At 43.3% G+C, this 24,647-nt stretch overlaps 1 protein-coding gene and 2 pseudogenes across 1 annotated transcript; 2 read left to right on the top strand and 1 right to left on the bottom strand.

Annotated features, from left to right (window-relative positions):
- Positions 1-24,647, top strand: SERPINE3 (serpin family E member 3). The gene is made up of 8 exons (XM_063957045.1): positions 1-283; positions 9,540-9,773; positions 16,719-16,916; positions 17,254-17,452; positions 17,696-17,796; positions 17,948-18,034; positions 21,932-22,015; positions 24,492-24,647. The coding sequence occupies exons 1-8, from the start codon at positions 25-27 to the stop codon at positions 24,533-24,535; spliced, it is 1,206 nt and encodes a 401-aa protein (XP_063813115.1). The 5' UTR covers positions 1-24; the 3' UTR covers positions 24,536-24,647.
- On the bottom strand, positions 11,671-11,788 carry LOC135051642 (5S ribosomal RNA; annotated as a pseudogene).
- Positions 14,180-14,297, top strand: LOC135051765 (5S ribosomal RNA; annotated as a pseudogene).

The following is a 24,647-nucleotide window of genomic DNA, read 5'->3' as shown; positions in this document are numbered from 1 at the left end:
AGACTGGCTGAGCACTTATTCTCCATGCCTCTGCTGTGTGTGCTCTTGGGGCTTCTGTGTTCGTGTTTCCTCAGCCAGGGATCTAGCCACATGTCTGAGAGACTCAGAGAACGGAGCACAGAGTTTTCAGTCAGGCTCTACCAGACATTATTGGAGAGAGAGAACAGGACCAATTTAGTAGTCTCTCCAAGCAGCGTAGCCAGCTCTCTGGGGCTGATGCAGTTCGGAGCTCGAGGACGTACCTTCACTCAGATAGAGAATGCCCTGGGATACAATGTGTATGGTAAAGTCAATTTTAAAACATATCAATAGTGTAAAAAATCAATCTATACTGATAAATATATAGGGAAAGAGGTATCAAATTTTCTGAAGAGGACAAGTGGAATGTGCTAGATAAAGGACAGCTAAATGCTGATTGCTTGTCATCTCATCTCTAGAAGAATTGATACATTGACCCCATAATCATCATTAAATAATATTGTTATAAACGTGAGACCATAGCAGTGCAAAGAACCAACCTCATTATACTGACATGCTGCTGGAATATGAAAGGAAAACTATGATAACTATTATACTGGGAAATGTATCTTCTGTGGGTCCCAGAACAATGACACTCCAACTCTTGGGTCCCAACTAAAAAACATTGAGAAACACAAATTAATCTTTCCCAAACTATAAACTCTATGTGTGCTCTTCTTACTCTAGGGCAGATTTATCAAAGCTTGAAGATAGATTTAGGGGTCAATGTACTAAGCCTTGGATGGAGATAAAGTGGACAGAGATATAGTACCAACCAACCAGCTCCCAACTACCATGTTACAGGCTGAAGGTGCATGGCCACAAAATAATACCAATTCATACTACGGTGCACAGTAGTCTCCATTATTCAAATCACGCTGCACAGTATTGCCACTACACCAGGTAGAGCCCCTTTGACACATTACGGCAGACAGTTCCCCTTTTTACACATTACGGCAGACAATCCCCCTTTTTACACATTACGTCAGACAGCGTCCCCCTTTTTACACATTACGTCAGACAGCGTCCCCCTTTTGACACATTACGGCAGACAGCGTCCCCCTTTTTACACATTACGGCAGACAGTGTCCACTTTTTACACATTACGGCAGCCAGTACCCCTTTTTACACATTGCGGCAGACAGAATAGAGAGAGAGAGAGAGAGAGAGAGATACTTACCATCTCTCCCCCCTGGCAGTCAGGCTCTTCGGTGCTGGCAGATCCCGGGCAGGGGAGGAGGAGGAGGAGGAGGGAGGGGGACTGGAGCCGCAGCAGCATTATGTAATTAGTAGAGGCGCCGCTGCAGCAGTCCCCTCTCCTTCCGTATTGGCTGCCCGCCGCCGCTGTGAATGCTGGGATGAAGGAACCACATCCCAGCATTCACAGCAGCGCCGGGCAGCCAATACGGAAGGAGAGGGGACTGCTGCAGCGGCGCCTCTACTAATTACATAACGCTGCTGCGGCTCCAGTCCCCCTCCCTCCTCCTCCTTCTCCGCTGCTGCTCTCCTCCCCTGCCACTGGACCGGCTTCTCCAGCGTGGCGCACACAGCAGAGGCGGCTTGTAATGAGTAAATTTGACTCATTACAAGCCGCTGGCCGTTGTACCCTCAGGGTAATTGCGCTGTGTGCCAGGCACACCTGGCACACACGTAGTTACGGCTCTGCTCCAAGGCTTAGTAAGTAAATCCCAAAGTACCAAACAATCAGCTCCTAGCTGTCATTCTTCAAATAGCCTGTAACATGACAGATTGCTTGGTACTTTATCTATCTCCAAGTTTTGATAAATTTCCCTCTATGTGACATCAATAACACAAAATGCCTCTGCTGGTAAGAGTCAAATGAAGGCCCCGTCAGCGTACAGGCCACCAGTCATCTAGGCTACGTGCAGCATTATCAGCTCATTAATGGTAATGATTAATGGTAATTAATGGTTCTGAGTGTTTTGTAGCACTGTAACTAAGGAAGAATAGCATGGCAGTTACACAACAGTAAAATGTTAGGCCCAGATTTATCAAGCCTTGGAAATGATAAATATCACGGTGATAAAGTACCAACCAATCAGCTCCCAACTGTCATTTTTCAAACACAGCCTGTAACATGACAGTTAGGAGATGATTGGTTGGTACTTTATCACCGTGCTATTTATTACTCTCCAAGGCTTGATAAATGGGCATCTTAATTTGTTACACAAAATGTTACCTACACAAAATTGATAACAACTCTACTGCCCATATATCTAGAAAGTTTATATTCAGTCACACGTATAAAAATATACATCATTTTTATAATAGTGTAATTTAAGGATTCCTCATCCTGAATAAGCTGATTCCATTTGGTACAATAGATATTATATGAACTGATCAGCAACTTTAGTTATGTTAGTCTTGACTATTAGGGATAAATTTACTAAAGCTTCTAACATGAAAAATGGTGATGTTGCCCATAGCAACCAATCCGATTCTGTCTATTATATCTTTTTTGCATCCTAAAAAAATAGACAGAATCTGATTGGTTGCGATGGGCAACGTCACCTCTTTTTATTTTTAGAAGCTTTAGTAAATATACCCCTTAGTATCCCATTTATTACAGATGTGGGTGAAAATTGTATTATGAAAACATACAGATTAGAATTCCTCCCACCGCCCATGGTGGGGTATTCTAGAATTTAGAACTAATTTTACATCTGTATACAGTTATTACAATATCTGGTGTTTGTAGACGTCAGTATCCTGATGTATGCAGTAAACCAGATCTAGCAAAGATGCCTCATAGAAACTGCATGTATTGAAACTGGCACCCATAACTATAGCACCCTGCAGTGCCCCTTTACAGTGTTTGAGTCATTCCTAATTTCTTCACATTGCAAATAAAGGACATTTCCTATCAGACTGAGGCAGGCCCATCGTAACGTATAGCCACAGTGGGCAGATGCCCAGAGCCCCAAAATTCTAGGGGCCTTCAAACAAGGGCAGGCTGGGTAGGAGAGCTTCTTGGGAGGCAGGTAGAGAATGCTCCTGGCTGCACTGATTGTGAATTACACACAATTAGAGCGGCCAGGTGAAATTCTCTACCTGTCTCCCAGCCTGCAGCCAGGCAGTGAATATCTGTAAGCATGTTGATTTGTGGATGGCTTGGGCTATCCACCAGAGTGCGGACAGTCACTCACTGTATGGAAGCATGTGGAGACATGATGCTGGGCTGCAGAAGGGGTAAGATATGATGATTATTATTATTATTATTATTATTATTATTATGTATTCCCGTGAATGAGTGGGTAGGGGCCCCAGTTAATTGCTTGTTAAATGCTGTTAAGACAGCCCTGAAACCAGGACATTTTTCTGGTGACATTTAGGCAGAGCTGAGTAGACTGGAGGCATAGCTCATCTAGCCCAAAAATGTTGTACATTTTATTAAAGATATCATGGTTCCTCAGATTTCATTTAATGAATGTAAAGCTAGACGGTATGAGTAAATACAGGTTGAGTATCCCATATCCAAATATTTCAAAATACGGAATATTCCGAAATACAGAATTTTTTGAGTGAGATAGTGAAACCTTTGTTTTCTGATGACTCGACGTACATAAACTTTGCATAATACACAAAGTTATTAAAAAATAGGATTTTAATACCTACCGGTAAATCCTTTTCTCTTAGTCCGTAGAGGATGTGGGGGTGCTTCAATAACCATGGGGTATAGACGGGATCGGCAGGAGACATGGGCACACCAAAGGACTTTTAATGGGTGTGAACTGGCTCCTCCCTCTATGCCCCTCCTCCAGACTCCAGTTATAGGAACTGTGCTCAGGGAGACGGACATTTCGAGGAAAAGGATTTATTTAATTATTTTAAACTAAGGTGAGATACATACCAGCTCACACCACTAACACGCCGTACAACGTGGCATTCAACAACAACGCATGCAATGGCATGACCAACAACAGTCACAGATTGACTGAATTCAACGCAACATGAGCGTAACTATAACCAAACTGCAGATACAGCCCGCACTGGGACGGGCGCCCAGCATCCTCTACGGACTAAGAGAAAAGGATTTACCGGTAGGTATTAAAATCCTATTTTCTCATACGTCCTAGAGGATGCTGGGGATGCTTCAAGAACCATGGGGTTTATACCAAAGCTCTAGAACAGGCGGGAGAGTGCGGATGACTCTGCAGCACCGATTGACCAAACAAGAGGTCCTACTCAGCCAGGGTATCAAACTTGTAAAACTTTGCAAAAAGGTGTTTGAACCAGACCAAGTAGCAGCTCGGCAAAGTTGTAACGCAGAGACTCCCCGGGCAGCCGCCCAGGAAGAGCCCACCTTTCTGGTAGAATAGGCTTTCACCGATTTCAGTAACGGCAATCCTGCCATAGAATGAGCCTGCTGAATCGTATTATAAATCCAGCGCGCAATAGTCTGCTTAGAAGCAGGAGCCCCAATCTTGTTGGGAGCCCACAGGACAAACAGAGCCTCTGTTTTCCTAATCTGCGCCGTTCTGGCGACATAGATCTTCAAAGCTCTGACCACATTGAGAGACTTTGACTCCGCCAAAGCGTCAGTAGCCACTGGCACCACAGTTGGCTGGTTAACATGAAATTAAGAAACCACTTTTGGCAGAAATTGCTGACGAGTTCTCAACTCCGCTCTACCAGCATGGAAGATTAAATAGGGGCTTTTGTGAGACAAAGCCGCCAACTCAGACACTCGCCTTGCAGACGCCAAGGCCAACAACATGACCACTTTCCAAGTAAGGAATTTTAACTCAACCTTGCGCAAAGGCTCAAACCAATGTGATTGCAAGAATTGTAACACCACATTAAGGTCCCATGGTGCCACTGGGAGCACAAAGGGAGGTTGGATGTGCAGTACGCCTTTCACGAAAGTCTGAACTTTTGGAAGGGAGGCCAATTCTTTTTGAAAAAAAGATCGACAAGGCCGAAATCTTTACTTTAATGGAGCCTAACTTTAGGCCCGCATCCACACCTGCTTGTAGGAAATGGAGCAACCGCCCCAGGTAAATCTCTTCCGTAGGAGCCCTCTTGGATTTCCTCCAAATACGGTGGTAATGCTTCGCTGTTACTTCTTTTCTAGCCTGCAGAAGTGTAGGAATGACTTCACTGGGAATACCCTTTCGGTCTAGGATTTGGCGCTCAATCGCCACGCCGTCAAACGCAGCCGCGGTAAGTCCTGATACACGCACGGCCCCTGTAGTAACAGGTCCTCCTGAAGAGGAAGAGGCCAGGGATCTTCTATCAGCAACTCCTGAAGATCTGGATACCAGGCCCTTTTTGACCAATCCAGAACAATGATGATCACCTGAACCCTTGGTCTTATAATTTTTAGCACTTTTGGAATGAGTGGAAGTGGAGGGAACACATAGACCGACTGAAACACCCACGATGTCACTAGGGCGTCCACCGCTATCACCTGAGGGTCCCTTGACCTGGAACAATAATTCGGAAGTTTTTTGTTGAGGCGGGATGCCATAATGTCCACTTGAGGAACTCCCCAATGACTTGTCACTTCTGCAAAGACCTCCTGATGAAGACCCCACTCTCCTGGATGGAGATCATGCCTGCTGAGGAAGTCTGCTTCCCAGTTGTCCACTCCTGGAATGAAGACCGCTGCCAGGGCGCTGGCATGTCTTTCTGCCCAGTGGAAGAAAAACTCTCTGCAATTCTGTATCCAGAATCATACCCAGGAACGACAGCCGTGTCGTTGGATCCAACTGTGATTTTGGCAGATTTAGGAGCCAACCTTGTTGCTGCAGAATCATCAGTGAAAGAGCAACATTCTTCAACATTTGCTCCTTGGACCTCGCCTTTATGAGGAGATTGTCCAAGTACGGGATAATTGTGATTCCCTGCTTGCGCAGGAGAACCATCATTTCCGCCATCCGAAAATCCTCGGAGCCGTGGACAGACCAAACGGCAACGTCTGAAATTGGTAATGACAATCTTGCACAGCAAATCTCAGGTAAGCTTGATGTGGAGGATATATGGGGACATGTAAGTAGGCATCTTTTATGTCGACCGATACCATAAAATCCCCTTCCTCCAGACTGGAGATCACTGCTTGTAGAGACTCCATCTTGAACTTGAATCTTTTTAGAAAGAAATTGAGGGATTTCAAGTTTAGAATCGGTCTGACCGAGCCATCGCCTTCGGGACCACGAACAGGCTCGAATAAAAACCTTCCCCCTATTGAGACGGGGGTACCATGACAATCACTTGATTTTTACACAACTTTAGTATCGCAGCGCTTACTATCTCCCTTTCTGGTAGAGAAGCCGGCAAGGCCGATTTGAAAAATCGGTGAGGGGGCACGTCTTGAAACTCTAACTTGTACCCTTGGGTTACTATTTCTACTATTCAAGGATCCAGGTCCGAGTGCACCCAGACCTGACTGAAGAGTTTGAGACTCGCCCCCACCGGAGCGGACTCCCGCAGAGGAGCCCCAGCGTCATGCGGTGGATTTGGTAGAAGCCTGAGAGGACTTCTGCTCCTGGAAACTTGCCACAGCCTGTGACCTTTTTCCCCTTCCTCTCCCCCTCGCAGCAAGGAAGGGCCGAAAGGACTGCATCTGATAGTGAGGCGATTTATTCTGCTGTGCAGGAACATTAGGTAAAAAAGATGACTTACCCACGGTAGCCGTAGATACCAGGTCAGTGAGGCCGTCACCAAACAAGACCTTACCGTTAAACGGTAAAGACTCCATTGCCTTCTTAGAATCAGCATCAGCATTCCATTGATGAATCCACAAAGCTCTCCTAGCAGAGAATGCCATGGCATTGGCCCTTGATCCCAAAAGGCCAATATCCCTTACCGATTCTTTTAAATACGTTGCAGCGTCCTTGATATGACCCAAGGTCAAAAGCACACTATCCCTGTCTAGGGAATCTACCTCAGATATCAATTATCCGCCCACTTTTCAATAGTGCTACTCACCCATGCCGCAGCAACAGTGGGCCTGAGTAGCGACCCTGTAGTGACATAAATGGATTTCAGGATATTTTCCTGCTTACGATCCGCAGGATCCTTCAGGGCTGTCGTGTCAGGGGACGGAAGTGCTACCTTTTTTGGATAGACGCGACAAAGCTTTGTCTACCGTGGGGATTGACTCCCAGCTGTCCTTGTCCCCAGAGGAAAACGGATATGCCATTGGAATTCTTTTGGGAACATGTATCTTTTTGTCTGGATTTTCCCAAGCTTTTTCAAAAAGTGCATTCAGTTCATGAGAGGGGGGAAACGTTACCTCAGGTTTCTTGCCTTTAAACATACAGACCCTTGTATCAGGAACAGCAGGGTCCTCAGTGATATCTAAAACGTCTTTTATTGCCACAATCATGTACTGAATACTTTTAGCCAGTTTTGGATGTAATCTGGCATCACTATAGTCGACACTGGAATAAGACTCCATGTCGGTATCTGTATCTGCTATTTGGGCAAATGCACGTTTCTGCGACCCCAAAGGGGTCTGGACCTGTGACAAACCATCTTCCATGGATTTCCTCCATGTCTGGTTCTTAGACTCAGATTTATCAAACCTCTTAGCCAACTTAGTCACATTTGTATTTAAAAGACTCAGCATATTGACCCAATCATCCGTCGGTGGTGCCGACACTGTCACTCTCACAGAACTGTCATTCCCCACGCCAGCCTCCTCCTGGGAAGAGCATTCAGCCTCAGACATGTCGACACACACACGTACCGACAGCCACAAACACACTGGGCTATAGGGGACAGACCCACAGCAGAGCCTGTTAGAAAGACACAGAGAGAGTTCAGCCAGCTCACACCCAGCGCCCGTCCCGGTTCTGAAGTCGGCAACAATACTGCCCAGACCTGCTAGCGCTTTTGTCAAATAATATAATCCACCAATTACCAGTGCCCCCCCCCCCCCCCCGTTTTGCACCCTGTTACTTGCACAGCAGTGTGGAGGATCAGGGCCAGCGTCTCTGCAGCCTTCTGTGAAAAGAAAAATGGCGCTGTTGAGAGCTATGCGGCTAAGCCCCGCCCCCGACATGGCGCGCTTCAGTCCCGCTCAAAATTCTTTATACTGGCAAGGGTCCCTTAACAAGTGCCTGGGCACCGTTATATTACATGCCAGTGGTATTTGCGGCCCTCCATGCTGCCCAGGGCGCCCCCCCTGCACCCTGCAGTGACGTGATCAGTGTGGGAGAATGGCGCGCAGCGCGACACCTGCGCGGTACCTCAAGCAGTCTTCTGCCATCACTGAAGTCTTCTGATCTTCTCATACTCACCCGGCTTCTATCTTCTGGCTTTGTGAGGGGGGTGAGGGGTGACGGCGCGGCTCCGAGAACAAGCAGCTAGGCGTACCATAGTGATCGAACCCTCTGGAGCTAATGGTGTCCAGTAGCCTAAGAAGCAGAGCCCTTGAACTTAGAAGAAGTAGGTCTGCTTCTCTCCTCTCACTCCCACGATGCAGGGAGCCTGTAGCCAGCAGGTCTCCCTGAAAATAAAAAACCTAAGTAAAGTATTTTTCTGAGAAACTCAGGAGAGCTCCTCAGTGTGCATCCAGTCTCGCTGGGCACAGAATCTAACTGGAGTCTGGAGGAGGGGCATAGAGGGAGGAGCCAGTTCACACCCATTCAAAGTCTTATGGTGTGCCCATGTCTCCTGCAGATCCTGTCTATACCCCATGGTTCTTGAAGCATCCCCAGCATCCTCTAGGACGTATGAGAAATATTGTATTAAATTACCTTCAGGCTGTGTGTATAAGGTGTATATGAAACAAATGAATTGTGTGAAATTGTGTGAACACACAGTTTAATGCACAAAGTTATTAAAATATCGGCTACAATTACCTTCAGGCTGTGTGTATAAGATGTATATGAAGTATAAATGCATTCTGTGCACTTGACTCCCATCGCCATGATATCTCATTATGGTATGCAATTATTCCAAAATACGGAATAATCCAATATCCAAAATACTTCTGGTCCCAAGCATTTTGGATAAGGAATACTTAACCTGTAATGCACATGTATCATTATTCAAATACTAGTTTACATTCAGGAACAATTTCTCTTTGTAGGTGAAACCTAGAAGGCAGCCCATGACAATGATGAATAGGATGAATGATGTTGCCTCTATCCAATCACTTAAATCAAAACCATATTGACAGTGAGATTTCTGCTCAGCCCAGGCAGTGTTAGTTACTGGCCAAGCAGTATATCAGCTTTCTTCCCTTCTTAATCCTTTAATAATTTACAATAACAACTTTACTTCCAAACGTTCATGCAATGTGAGTGAGGGAAATCAGTTTTAAATGCCTGTATTTGATTTTAATGAAATACTTAAAGGATTTTCATTTAAATAAATCAAGATTTCTGGATTAGGAACACACCCTGTGCTTCACAGTGATCACACTAAGGAATTGATTTGGTTGGATAAAGGGGAGAGATGTAGGAGAGAGATTGTAAAGATATTTTAGAATTAGAACAACTATCACCACAACTACTTGTATTGATCTTGTGCTTTCTATTTATTATCAGATGAAACTGTGCAAAACTTTATGAAAGCCATGCACAGGGATCTTACCAACTCCAGCCAAGAGACCACCGTCCACTTGGCGTGTGCCTTATTTATCCAGGCAGGGACGCCCCTCTCAGCCAAGTTTACAGACTATGCTGCACTATGGGCTAACAGCAGCCTTCAGCTGGCAAACTTCACGGAGTACAACAGGACAGCTACTCAGATAAATCAGTGGGTGACCAAGAACACAGGAGGTGAGGAAAGATGGCTTGAATCATCAGGCACATGGAGAAATGAGCAATAATTAATTATTCATTTCAATGTCATCGCCCCTCTTCTTGTTATTTCCATGTTTCACATATTCCTTGCATTATAAAACATCTGCTCTTTCTTCTCAACTTGCCATCTATTGAGTTCCCTGTAAGTAACACAGGGCAGGACACGTACACGTCGCTATGGCAAATAAAGAAAAAACATATATACTGTAGTAACAGTTTTCATTGTTTATACTTATTCTCTAAAATTAATATGTATTACAGAACATCTATACTCCTGTCTTGTTCTCTGACTGACTCTTGTAATTTCTAGACAATGGGTAGGCAATGTGCGTTACTGTGGAACCATACATTCCAGCATGCTCTGCCACAGTTTTAGCATGCTCTAACAGCAAGCAAATCTGTGACAGGGCATGCTGGTATGTGTAGTTCTACAGCAGCTGGAGTCCCACACATTTGCCAACTCCTGCTCTAGTCATTTTCTGATTAACACTCAGTTCCCTCTCTCAGATCATCAACGTAAACCCTGCAGCTCTCTTCCCTCATTTCCCTGTCAGATCATCACCATATACCCTGCAGCTCTCTTTCCTCATTTACTTCGCTGAGTTCATCACCGTATAGCCTGCAGCTCTCTTCCCTCAATATCCCTCTCTCAGATTGTCACCATATACCCTGCATGCTCTCTACCCTCATTTCCCTGTCAGATCACCATATACCCTGTAGCTCTCTTCCCTCATTTACATCTCTGAGATCATCACCGTATAGCTTGCAGCTCTCTTCCCTCATTTCCCTCTCTCAGGTTGTCACCATATAACCTGCATGCTCTCTTCCCTCATTTCCCTGTCAGATCATCACCATATAACCTGCATGCTCTCTTCCCCCATTTCCCTCTCTCAGGTTGTCACCGTATAACCTGCATGCTCTCTTCCCTCATTTCCCTGTCAGATCATCACCATATACTCTGAATGCTCTCTTCCCTCATTTCCCTCTCTCAGGTTGTCACCATATAACCTGCAGCTCTCTTCCCTCATTTCCCTCTCTCTGATAATCACCATAATCCCTGAATGCTCTCTTCCCTCGTTTCCCTGTCAGATCGTCACCGTATAACCTGCAGCTCTCTTCCCTCATTTCCCTCTCTTAGAACGTCACCGTATACCCTGCAGCTCTATTCCCTCATTTCCCTGTCAGATCATCACTGTATAACCTGTAGATCTCTCCCCTCATTTCCCTGTCAGATCGTCACCGTATAACTTGCAGCTCTCTTCCCTCATTTACTACTATGATGAGTGTGAATCCGCACCAGTATCATATAAATGTGTAAATATTGGAATGATAAGGTAACCAATATGTGAGCAGTTAGCAAGACAAGTTTAGAACTGCTTATCGATTGGTGGTGCTCCCAGAAATTTGTAGATGAACTACATTGAAAAAAAGAGAAAAGACAAAAAACCTTTTTTGGGAGCACTCTTGAAAAATGTATAGGTGTGATAAAGATAGAGATATTGTAATTAAAACTTAACCTTTAATTGATCTTTGTATAAAAAAATAAATGTAATATAATATATAGAAAAATAAGAGAAATGGCAAGCAACGATACTCTTAGTAAAAGGATCTTGTTGACCTTTTTAACAAATGGGGTACAAGATCGTTATGTAGGTGAAAATATATGGGTATACCTTGGATAACTGCATCTGTTATAGTAAGGGACAAAGAAATGCCAGCAAATGATGGTCAAATCTGGGGATGGTGTCTGACTGCGGATGGAGAGATGAAGAAGAGAAGAGGGAAAAGAAAGAGAGAAAGAAAGAAAGAGAAAAGAAGAGAGAGAGAGAAAGAGAAAAGGAGAAGGGTGAAGAGGATGTTCTCCTTGGAAAATGGCCCACTGCACCTGGTATTCTCAGGAGGTTCCCCTTCCTAATACTGACCAGGCCATATCTGCTTAGCTTCCGAGATCGGACAAGATCGGGCGTATTCAGGGTAGTATGGCCGTGGGCCGTTTGTTAAAGGAGAAGAAAGTTCCACTTCTGCTATCTGTACTTTACATTAAATCAAAACTGTTAATAGTTCGAAATTGTATTTCCAGATGAGAGAGTGTGTGAAGAAAAAAATATTGGAATTTGAAACCAGCGTTGTGAGAGAGACAGGAAAGTGAATACTGAATATGAATTGGTGATGATTGTAGGATCCTGTCTTCTAATAATTTGTATAGACTGGTATTACTCTGATGGAAAGGCGCAACAGGAGCTGGATGCTGGCTGACTGTTTACAATAAAAGACAGTGCAGACATAAATGAAAAAAATGAATGAATAATTTGATAATTCGCAAAGATTGTGTCCTAGACTTAATTGATAAATAATTGTTAATTAACAGACAATTAATTCAAAGTACCGAGATGACAATCCTTGTAGAAGCCAAACTGACGGAGCTATGATAGTGAAAGTATGCTCGTCAGAATCTTATTGATTAATAAATAAATAAGTAAATAGACAATGTATTAATTGTTCTGAGAAAAAGTATCAATTAAATAAAAAATTGAGGGATCCAATTAGGGCAATGTAAAGTTGAGGTGAAACCGCTGAATAGTGCACACTTGGTTCATTAAATATACAAAAATTAATTCATTAAAGGCAAGTTCATAGCAGAAACACCAAAAAGCATAACAAGAAAAAATTTATAACAAGAAAAAATTAATTGAGCTCAAGGCTGGCTCCAAAAATCACTGAAATCTTAATAGAGGTAAAGTTAGACATAGATTAATTTGATTGGTATTGACAAACTAGGTACATATATAAAGAGAGACACACTTTAAAGCTCAAGGCTGGCTCCAAAGCATTGCTGTGGTCCCTAGAGTGATTGATAAATAGATATCAGGTAGTTATCCTTGGTATAGGCGGAGAATGTAAAATTAATAATAAGATTGTGCCTTGTGGCAGAGTATACTAATAGCCTCAATGCTGTACTGTTATGAAATACTTGGTGGGTGCATACTGTGCCAAAAGCGAGGTTCATGGGAGAGGAGTAAGCAGGTCCTTAGGCAAGTAATGTTCAATTGCCATGGTGGTCTAGTGTACTTTACCCCCACCACTATGGTTAGTGGTGTCTGATATTGGCGTCCCCCGGAGTTCTCCGCTGTGAGCGATGATAGCCGCGGCCGCCCGCTTCCGGATCGGGCGGTGACGCGATGACGTAACTGAATGACGCGTTGCCCCGACGTACGTTTCACCTTACGAGGCTTGATCACGAGAGCTCTCGTGATCAAGCCTCGTAAGGTGAAACGTACGTCGGGGCAACGCATCATTCAGTGACGTCATCGCGTCCGAAGCGGGCGGCCGCAGCTATCATCGGCCGCGGCTGCTTACTCCTCTCCCATGAACCTCGCTTTTGGCACAGTATGCACCCACCAAGTATTTCATAACAGTACAGCATTGAGGCTATTAGTATACTCTGCCACAAGGCACAATCTTATTATTAATTTTACATTCTCCGCCTATACCAAGGATAACTACCTGATATCTATTTATCAATCACTATAGGGACCACAGCAATGCTTTGGAGCCAGCCTTGAGCTTTAAAGTGTGTCTCTCTTTATATATGTACCTAGTTTGTCAATACCAATCAAATTAATCTATGTCTAACTTTACCTCTATTAAGATTTCAGTGATTTTTGGAGCCAGCCTTGAGCTCAATTAATTTTTTCTTGTTATAAATTTTTTCTTGTTATGCTTTTTGGTGTTTCTGCTATGAACTTGCCTTTAATGAATTAATTTTTGTATATTTAATGAACCCAGTGTGCACTATTCAGCGGTTTCACCTCAACTTTACATTGCCCTAATTGGATCCCTCAATTTTTTATTTAATTGATACTTTTTCTCAGAACAATTAATACATTGTCTATTTACTTATTTATTTATTAATCAATAAGATTCTGACGAGCATACTTTCACTATCATAGCTCCGTCAGTTTGGCTTCTACAAGGATTGTCATCTCGGTACTTTGAATTAATTGTCTGTTAATTAACAATTATTTATCAATTAAGTCTAGGACACAATCTTTACGAATTATCAAATTATTCATTCATTTTTTTCATTTATGTCTGCACTGTCTTTTATTGTAAACAGTCAGCCAGCATCCAGCTCCTGTTGCACCTTTCCATCAGAGTAATACCAGTCTATACAAATTGTTAGAAGACAGGATCCTACAATCATCACCAATTCATATTCAGTATTCACTTTCCTGTCTCTCTCACAACGCTGGTTTCAAATTCCAATATTTTTTTCTTCACACACTCTCTCATCTGGAAATACAATTTCGAACTATTAACAGTTTTGATTTAATGTAAAGTACAGATAGCAGAAGTGGAACTTTCTTCTCCTTTAACAAACGGCCCACGGCCATACTACCCTGAATACGCCCGATCTTGTCTGATCTCGGAAGCTAAGCAGATATGGCCTGGTCAGTATTAGGAAGGGGAACCTCCTGAGAATACCAGGTGCAGTGGGCCATTTTCCAAGGAGAACATCCTCTTCACCCTTCTCCTTTTCTCTTTCTCTCTCTCTCTTCTTTTCTCTCTTTCTTTCTTTCTTTCTTTTCCCTCTTCTCTTCTTCATCTCTCCATCCGCAGTCAGACACCATCCCCAGATTTGACCATCATTTGCTGGCATTTCTTTGTCCCTTACTATAACAGATGCAGTTATCCAAGGTATACCCATATATTTTCACCTACATAACGATCTTGTACCCCATTTGTTAAAAAGGTCAACAAGATCCTTTTACTAAGAGTATCGTTGCTTGCCATTTCTCTTATTTTTCTATATATTATATTACATTTTTTTATACAAAGATCAATTAAAGGTTAAGTTTTAATTACAATATCTCTATCTTTATCACACCTATACATTTTTCAAGAGTGCTCCCAAAAAAGGTTTTTTGTCTTTTCTCTTTTTTTCAATCTCTTCCCTCATTTCCCTGTCAGATTGTCACCATATAACCTGCAGCTCTCTTCCCTCATTTCCCTGTCAGATCGTCACCATATAACTTGCAGCTCTCTTCCCTCATTTCCCTCTCTCAGAACATCACCGTATACCCTGCAGCTCTATTCCCTCATTTCCCTGTCAGATCATCACCGTATAACCTACAGCTCTCTTCCCTCATTTCCCTGTCAGACCGTCACCGTATAACCTGCTGCTCTTTTCCCTCATTTTCCTGTCAGATTATCACCGTATAACCTGCAGCTCTCTTCTCTCATTTCCCTGTCAGATCATCACCGTATAACCTACAGCTCTCTTCCCTCATTTCCCTGTCAGACCGTCACCGTATAACCTGCAGCTCTTTTCCCTCATTTTCCTGTCAGATTATCACCGTATAACCTGCAGCTCTCTTCTCTCATTTCCCTGTCAGATTGTCACCATATAACCTGCAACTCTCTTCCCTCATTTCCCTGTCAGATCATCACCGTATAACTTGCAGCTCTCTTCCCTCATTTCCCTGTCAGATTGTCACCGTATAACCTGCTGGTCTCTTCCCTCATTTCCCTCTCTCAGATTATCACTGTATAACCTGCAGCTCTCTTCTTTTACTTTAATCTTTCTGCTACTGAACGCTACCATGCTCTCTCACACCTATAGAAACCTTAGCTCATTTTCAACAACTTTCCACCTCTCAGCAACTTCTATCCCATGTTCTGCACTCTCTACTCCTGATATTGCTATACCACATTTTAACCAAACCCCAGAAATAGCCCTGCACACACCTACAATGACAAGCATGCCTTAATTACACAGCATCTAATTAAACTTTCTTGGAAACTTGAATGTCATTTGCGTAAGTCTCATACCTCACATAGGGCCTGATTTAGAGGTGGACGGAAACCACACACAATGCAGATGTTTGCGCAGTTCAGTGGTTATTTGCTACTGCACATGTGCAAAAGCAGAGGCCGTTCTTCGGCGGTGACTGGGCAATGGACTGAAGGGTGCACAAATAAATCCAACAAGTAGAGGTGTAAAGGGAGTGATGCAGCGACACCAAAGGTGGGGGTCCCGGGGCTTCCACATTCTGGTGCACACTAGTGCACAAGGGGAAGGCTGAAACTAGCATTTGCAGATACAGTAATCACATCTGTGACTCTTCTAATCTCTCATCGCTGCTCTGTCTTCTAACCCCTCCCACACCAAACACCAACTACTATGATCTTGCTTCCTCCTTTATCAACGAGATTGCTAGGATCGTACATGAAATGGTAGCCTCATCCTGCCCACATAGTTTGTTGACATTCACTTTCAACAAACTGTATGAATTCCTTTCTCCAGCACATACATCTGATAATACACCCGTATGAGATATGGAAGCTTACGCACAATGCAGACCGCACAGCCACTGTGCAGGATGCATCAAGCATCGCATTTTGCCACTGATCTCATGCATATGGAGGTTATGAATGCCGTATGCATGAAGATTTAGGCAAAGAACACCACTCCCAATAAGAGCTGTCTTTTGTTGTGCTGGGACTTTAGGGTTTGTGAGACCTTCTGCACATGCGTTAGGTGATGCACGCCGCATGGGACACTGGGAAGGAACTGATTGGATCCCTCACAGTCCTCAGAGAAAAGAAGCCCATAGGCTTCTGTTAGGCAATGCCAACTACAGATGGTGATGCCTACTGGGTCTAAGCTCTGGATGTACTGCATTCCAGAGCTTGGTGCATATGGGCAATGAAGCCAAACCTCTGAAAATGCAGTTTCCAAGCAGAATTAGCTTTGGTGCATCCCACCCATTATGAGACAGCAGCCTATGCATTCAGGAGTAGGCTAGCACCAACACAAAGTAATACATACTGTACACTCAGTTTAACAATATGAATGATTTCAGATTTTACCTAACAAAATGACGCTCATCATATAATGTCTGATTGTTTTGTATACAGGTGGGATACAGACTCTGGTGCCTTGTGGCTTTTTTAGACCAGGATTCACACAGATTGCACTTGTGAGCACAATGTACTTCAAAAGCAGATGGAAAACCAAATTCTCTTTCACTGACACTCAGACTCTGCCTTTCATTAGCATGGATGGATCAGTGGTTAAAGTTCCCATGATGCACCAAACTGCGGATGTAAACTACGGTTAGGAATGTTTAATATTCCAACATTGTCATTATCTTACGTTATATACTAGAACCACAAAAAAAATAGATATTACATATAACTTAAATATTACAACTGTTGAAAGAAAAAAGTTACAACTATGGAACTATTAAATGCTGTATTTCAACCATAGGGCATAAAAAAATATAAAGCAAGTATAGGAAGCACTAAACTTTTGAATAGTAAAATAGTTGAATGTTTTAGGTTTTTTTTAGTATATGTATGTGTTTTTACATATTAATGTGAAGCTCATTTTAGCTACTGGCTGTAATAACCAATATATACACCTGACCTACATTCTTAAATGTTTTTGCAGGGCAGTTTGAAACCACTTTCCATGAGAAGTTTACAGTGGTTGAGCTGCCGTATCTTGGGAACACAGTCAGTATGTTTGTGGTACGTTCCACAGACAGGAACACGCCATTGTCCTCCATTGAATCAAACCTATCATCAAAGAGTATTTCACTGTGGACCTGCTCTATGAAAAGGATCAAAATGGACATTTTCTTGCCCAGGTAATCATTTAATGTTAAGGCATATTCTTATTAATTACCCATTTGGTCCAAGGCAATTCCTTTAGTCACCATTCTTTGCTAATGGTATGTCTGACTAGGGATATAAGAAAACCTGAATTATTACACCGGGCGGCCTTTTTATTTCATGGATTAATTCATTTGCATTAAATGTATAAAAATGCATGTGGTACAGGTTGTGAATCTAGAAAAATTTTATTAATTCGTTTTTAATTAACTCTGCAGGTTCAAATTGCAAAGCTACAGTGATTTAAGGATGGTACTACCAGACCTGGGAGTATCAGACATATTTGATCCAATGAAGGCAAATTTTAAAGGGATAGCAGGTAATAATTTAATTTAATTCAATTCATATATAAAACTAAATGCAGAATATCACCTGGTGTTAACAGCATCAGGAGGGACTGATAATGTATTATATAAGTAGAAGTATATCAATGACAATAAATGATCATATGTACCAATGCCATCTTCCAGAGCAAAACAGCTTGTACATCTCACAAGCCATTCATAAGGCAGAGATTGAAGTGTCGGAAGGAGGTACAAGAGCCTCAGGAGTCACAGGTATATAAGCAACATAGTGAACAGAGACAGCGCCATACACTATTTATCCGTGTCATATTTTACATGGCTAAAGAGGGACACACAATCTATTATAAAGCAGATAAGAGAGCCTGTGTACCACATCCCACCACAAGACCTTGCATGTACACTGCACAAGCTAGTAATTGGGAAATGGGAACAAAATAAAGAACTGAGATAGTGTAGTGTTTTAATTAAAACAATTCAAATCTTTTTACACTAGGATAAATATGCACCCTTAAAAGGGAAAGTAAAGCTAAAATGCAAGGTGGCTTATTGAAAAGCTACAGTACTACCAATATTCACATACAGCACACATGCAAAAGTTAACATACTTTAACAGAAACAAAAACATTTGACCTAAAATTTACACACTTAAAACCATTGTTATCTAACCTGCCAATTTTACCAAAAACGTGCCTAGTAAAAGGTTGCATAAATGACAACCCTTGATGTTCTCTTTCCACCTTCTAATACCATTACCATTTCTCAAGGCTGACAATATCTCAATCTCCCCTGTACTCCAAAGAGAAAGATACTGGCGCCGGGAGTTATTCCAAAATTTGAAAGGACGTTACACAATGAAAAAATATATAAAATATGACAATTTATTACAAATTTATAAAAAAGAGGGATAGTTGCCACAAATCACAAATATAAAAGCTTTTGGAAATGTTGACCTCCAATAGTCTCCTCAATAAAATGCTATATTGTATTACTGGCTAGGGCTCATTCCACAGAAAGTTATTGATCCTTCTATAGCACTGGTATTACCCGATCTATGAAGTGCAGTCCCATAGGTTTCCCAATAGCTTGAATATCCAATTTTGTAGTGGAAAAAGATCCTGCTCCTAAGGACGCTGGCAGTGATTTTACCAGCGAAACGCATTGAGCTTGCTTGTGTGCACCACCTACCTACCGTCTCCTCATCATCTTCTCTGGCTTAAATTGGACTCATTTGTCACCACCGATTTCCTGGAATCAAGCAGATTCTTGGACCCGAACTTTTCCCACTACAAAAATGGATGGTGAACACGCTTGGTGCCATGGCTAGGCCAAATGGCAGTGCTTATCTGAGATAAGCCTGGTGAGGCTGCCAAATCGGAATGTGGAGGTACACATCCTTGATATCCAGAAATTCCCCCTCCTCCAGACCTGAGATCACCGCTCTCAGAGACTCCATCTTGAACCTGAATTCCCTCAAATGGGGTTTAAAAGATTTCAGGTTCAATATTGGTCCGACCGAACCGTCCGGTTTCGGTACCACAAAGAGGTTGGAGTAGTAACATTTGTTTTCCAGATGAGGTGATACTGGAACAACGACATTTGCCTTTTACGTTTGAATGGCTTCCTGTAGGATAGCCCTTTTTGTTAGCAAAGCTGGTAAATCTGTGAGGTGGGAGTTCTTGAAACTCCAGTCTGTACCCCTGGGACACAATAGCTTACACCCAGGGGGCCAGGTTTAATGACGTGCAGACCTGACCGAAAATTTCTTAGACGTGCTCCCACCTGCCCGATCTCCAGGCTGGGAGGTCCACCGTCGAGCTGAGGATTTTGAGGAAACGGAACCAGGCTTCTGTTCCTGCGAATCTGTTGGTGCAGGTTTTCTGGATTTTCCCTGACCACCTCTGAAGAAAGTGGAAGGGGGCTTGAACTTTTTAACCTTTGCGATCCGAAAGGACTGCATTGTAGACGTAGGATAAGATTTCCTCGGCGGAGCGGCTGAGGGAAGAAAGGTTGACTTACCCGCGGTTGCCGTGGAAATCCACACATCCAAAGCTTCCCCAAACAGAGCCTGACCTGTAAAGGGTAGGTTCTCCACACACTTCTTGGATTCCGCATCCGCAGACAATTGGCGCAGCCAGAGTCCCCTGCGTGCCGAGGCAGCCATGGAAGATGTCCGTGCATTCAGATGACCAAGGTCCTTCATGGCCTCCACCATGAAAACTGCAGAATCCTGTATGTGACGTAAGAACAGTGCAATGTCACTTCTATCAAGAGAATCTAATTCCTCTAGTAATGTGCCTGACCACTTTACTACAGCTTTAGAAAACCATGCACAAGCAATAGTGGGCCTTAGCGCCACGCCTGAAGCAGTGTATATGGATTTGAGCGTAGTCTCAATCTTGCGGTCTGCCGGCTCTTCCAAAGTGGTAGACCCAGGTACAGGTAAAACCACCTTTTTAGACAATCTACATACAGAAGCATCTACTATAGGGTTTTTTTCGCACTCTTTCCTATCCTCTTCAGGGAAAGGAAAAGCAACAAGAACTCTCTTTGGGATCTAGATTTTTTTTTCCGGGTTTCCCAGGATTTGTCAAATAATGCGTTTAATACCTTAGACGCAGGGTAGGTAAGGGAGGCTTTCTTATTGCCTGTGAAGTAAGCCTCCTCGACCTGTTCAGGTACCTTGTCAGCAATGCGTAAAACATCTCGCATGTTTCAGGAATCATGAGTAGCACCCCCTTAGCAAGGGATGCCTCCCCTTCCCCAGTATATCCCCATTGCCGTCTCCCGTATCAGAGTCGGTATCCATGTCGACTTGCATTATCTGGGAAAGAGCACGCTTTTTTGGGCATATACCAGGGAATTTTGAGGAAGTAGTGGGAGCAGAATACGACAAAACCTCTACAGATTATTTAAAATCCTGTGTTTCAGTCTCATTACGAGCAATCCTAGATGAAATCTGGGATATCATTCCCTTACTAGAAGCCACCCACTGAGGTTCGGATTCATAAGGCTGAGACAGTATATTGCATTCCTGTGTACATGGAATAGACTCTTCTGGAGATACACACTCTGTAGCACAAGATACGGAGCCCTAGACATAGTAATGTGAGATATATAACATACAAACACACAGGAAAATGTCAGATACAGTTTCCCCCAAGTACCTTCAGAGAGACACAGAGTTAAGGAGCCCGCACACACAGTGCCCCAGTAGGCAGTTATAGAATAAAAGCCTGGCGCTGACTGAGTAGCCTTACAATACAATACAGTAGTACAATAATGTGAATAAAACACTCTTTCCCCCTTCTATAACCCACTGGTACAGTACCAGATAGCTGGAGTTACGTGGAGGGTCAGAGCTCCCTGTCAGCGTCTCTGTGGATGTAAACTGCAGGGAGAAAATGGCGCTGGTGAGTGCTGGATCCGCTCAGAGGAGAAGCTCCGCCCCCTAAAATGGCCCATCTTCCCGCACTTCTAGAGATTATACTGGCCGGAGGTAATGGTTCCTAGCAGCAGTACAGTGTCCCTGATAGCATCTGTGACCAGTGTAAGGGTATTGCGCTGGCTCAGGGCACCCCTCACAGCACCGCACAACAGTACCTCTGAGCCCTCCAGAGCGCAGCATCAGCGCTGCGATCCCAGCCTGATGCCGCCATTCTCACTGGCTCCCCGCTTGTCGGGTCGCCGTCGTCCTACTCACCACAGACGTCTTCTGGCTCTGTTAGGGGGTGGGGGCAGTGCTGCGGGAGCGAGCGGTCGCCTCGGGGGCTTGCGATCGACACCCTCAGGAGCTCTGTGTCCGGTCAGCGGAGATAGGGGCCATTAACCTCAGAGGGTTGGATCCTACTCCCCCCCCTCCCCACCCTAAGTCCCACGAAGCAGGGAGGCTGTTGCCAGCAGCCTCCCTGTGCCTAACTAATAAATAAATAAAAACCTCCTAGGAGCTCCCCTAGCTGTGACCGGCTCCACTGGGCACATTTTCTAAACTGAGTCCCACACTATTAAACTCTTAAAGTTCCCATGGCTCCCAAAGCCATGGTACTAATTTGGACCCCAGCATCCTCTAGGTCTAGGACGTAAAAGAACTATCAATAACTCCTACAGGTTTGACCTGGCTAATTTCATTTCTATTTTTTTCTTTATATACAGCTATGGTGTTGATGAAAAGATCCCGCAAGCCTGTATTTAAAGCAGACCGGCCATTTCTATTTTTCTTACGACAAGCTAGCACAGGTACAGTATTATTTTGTACAGCACAAGTATAAATGCAACCTTGTGAACTCTATAAAGTGGTGGTAATCGGGTATAAGAAAAAAGGGAGGAGGAAATTGGTTTAGGTATTTGGTGTATTTGTACGAGGAAGGGAATTCCACAGTGCAGTTAAAAAGACAGAAATTGAGCCCTATAATAGGAGAGAGAAACAGTGGGGATGAGAGGCACAAATATTGGGCAGAGCAGGGTGGTCAAGTTAGGAGATATATTTGAAGCTGGGATATTCCGAACACTGGAACATTGACAAAACCTGTCCGTGACTTAGCCAATTTGCATGAACAACAGTTTGTTTGTTTTCCAGTGTTTGGGAGCAAATGGTCGATTGTCATTTGCGCTCATCCATTACCAGATTCTCATTCCACCCAGCCAGATCAGGCAGATTATATGGCAGATAATTGTATAGTATATGCCCAGCTTTACAGTTGTTACATGGAGTTGATATGCTGGAATCACCATTGATGATTTTGGGGATGTCAGAAGATTGGAAACGAGAGCGAAAAGCCAAGTAATGTTCAAGGAATTGTTTGTATGGTCCACGGGGGTGATAGACCACAGAAACATGCAGTGAGACGGGACTGCCAATCCAGATAGTACATACTTCAAAAGATGGAACCATGAGGGAGGAAACAGTTGGTAGAACTGTAAGTGTGCAGTGGAGGGAATCTAGTAGCCCAACTTTCATGCCTGCTTCCAATCCTGAAGGTGTATATGGAGGCCACCATGTGAAGGACTGTTAGTGACACAGTGTCTGATCATTAATTCCAGAAGGTTGAGGTTGTTTGAGAAGATGAGATTTTATTTCTGGTGGCAATTTGAGGTTACTACAGTAGAGAAGTTGGGTTGGGTTGCATAGAGGTCAGAATATACTTATCCAGGGCTGCCAAGAGAAATCATGGGCCCCAGTATAACAACTTCCTGGGCCCCACTGTCCGCCCTGAAGGGGTGTGACCGCAGCATGCTGGGGGCATGGCCATACCTCTTTGGGGGGGTATCTAGCATATGAGAAGCACCCACTCACAGGAGCATGGCATATCTCCCAGCCAGGGCAGTAGAGAGCGTGGCTGGGCCTAGGTACTTTTCAGGTTACATGGCCTAATCACAGAAGGCATGGACCTGGGCCCCTCCAACATACCTGGGCCCAGGTAATTTGTACCCTACCCCCCTTTCTCGGCACCACTGTACTTACCTTCCCCAGCATGCTCTGGCAGCAGGTAATGTATGCTGGGGCTTGTGGTTTCACAACAGCTGGAAAGCCAAAGGTTGTCCATGGATTTATGCACACAAGATTTGCCACATTTACAAAAGATCACACTTTCTCCATCTCAAATTAGGATACATTGGAACATTGCAAAACAGTCAATGCTGAAGGATATGCTCCAGAGTTACTGTGCACAACATCTTCCTTCAAAACTTTGGATCTGATAAACCTTTTGAATAAACAGAAAACCCGGTGTCTGCCTGAAATAGCTGCTCAGACATAGCCCCATACTATACCAATCAGGGGGCATTAGTCAATCTGGTAGGATGTGCTCACTTTCAGAAACAGGTTGCCCTACTCCAATGTAAGCCTAATTACAGACAGAAGATGTATCAAGCCTTCTAAAGAGTGGCTAAAACAAGGTGGGTAGTTGCCCATAGCAGTCAGCTTATATTATTTTGTAGAATGTACCTGATAAATTGCTAGCTACAATATAAGCTGACTGTCTGCCATGGGAAAAGTCATACATCTCCCGTTAATCACCTAGTAACAATCTGCTTTGACCCAGGTCAATCTCTTTTGCAAGCATCATAAATGAGGACCAAAAGGCCATCCATTTATACAGTTCTGGTAACATAGGTCTGCAAAGACCTGACAACGCCCAAGAGATTCTTCCACTTCTGAATGAACTGCACTGCATAAGGCCATAACATTAGACTTTTATCCATTTTTTTAAATTCAGATTCCAAATTCAGATTCCAAAGGATTAAAAAAAGGAGAATGATCTAAAGCAGGTAAGAATAAGTCCTACGGAGCTATAGGAGGAACGTATGGTGGCTCAACATGCAGCAGTGTAGGAAAGTCTGTACTTCTGGAGAAATGTAAAAAGCTTATTCTGAAAGAAGTCCAGCTGACCTTTGGAACACTATTGCTTCAGGAGGGTAAAAAATGCTGGTTTAAAATCGTTCTGCAATACACCTAAAACAATGAAATAGAAAAAAACTCAAAAACAATTAAATAGAAAAAAAAAAAATCAGCTGTTTGTCAAACACTAATTTGCTCTACAGGGTTTTAGGTGGTAGTGATTCCACAAATAAAGTAGAAAAAGGAACATACTCATGATTCCGAATATAAACACTAGTGTTTTAAGTTTAACTGGACTTCTAAATGGTAAAGATTTCTAAATTAATACAATTCCCTTCTTTCTGAATTCATGAAACTCCTGTTTTATGTTTACAGACTCTGTGCTGTTTATTGGAAGAGTCACCAACCCCTTGCTCTGAGCAAACATCCCAAGATGACAACTTTGCTATATTTATTGTTCATGGATTCCTACTTTGAAAACCAGGATGTTTTATAGATATACTTGTTAATAAAGCATTGATATTTTTTACA

This window comes from Pseudophryne corroboree, chromosome 2 (assembly GCF_028390025.1).
Source record: "Pseudophryne corroboree isolate aPseCor3 chromosome 2, aPseCor3.hap2, whole genome shotgun sequence".
Lineage (NCBI taxonomy): Eukaryota > Metazoa > Chordata > Amphibia > Anura > Myobatrachidae > Pseudophryne > Pseudophryne corroboree.
This window is presented reverse-complemented; position numbering and strand designations above follow the sequence as displayed.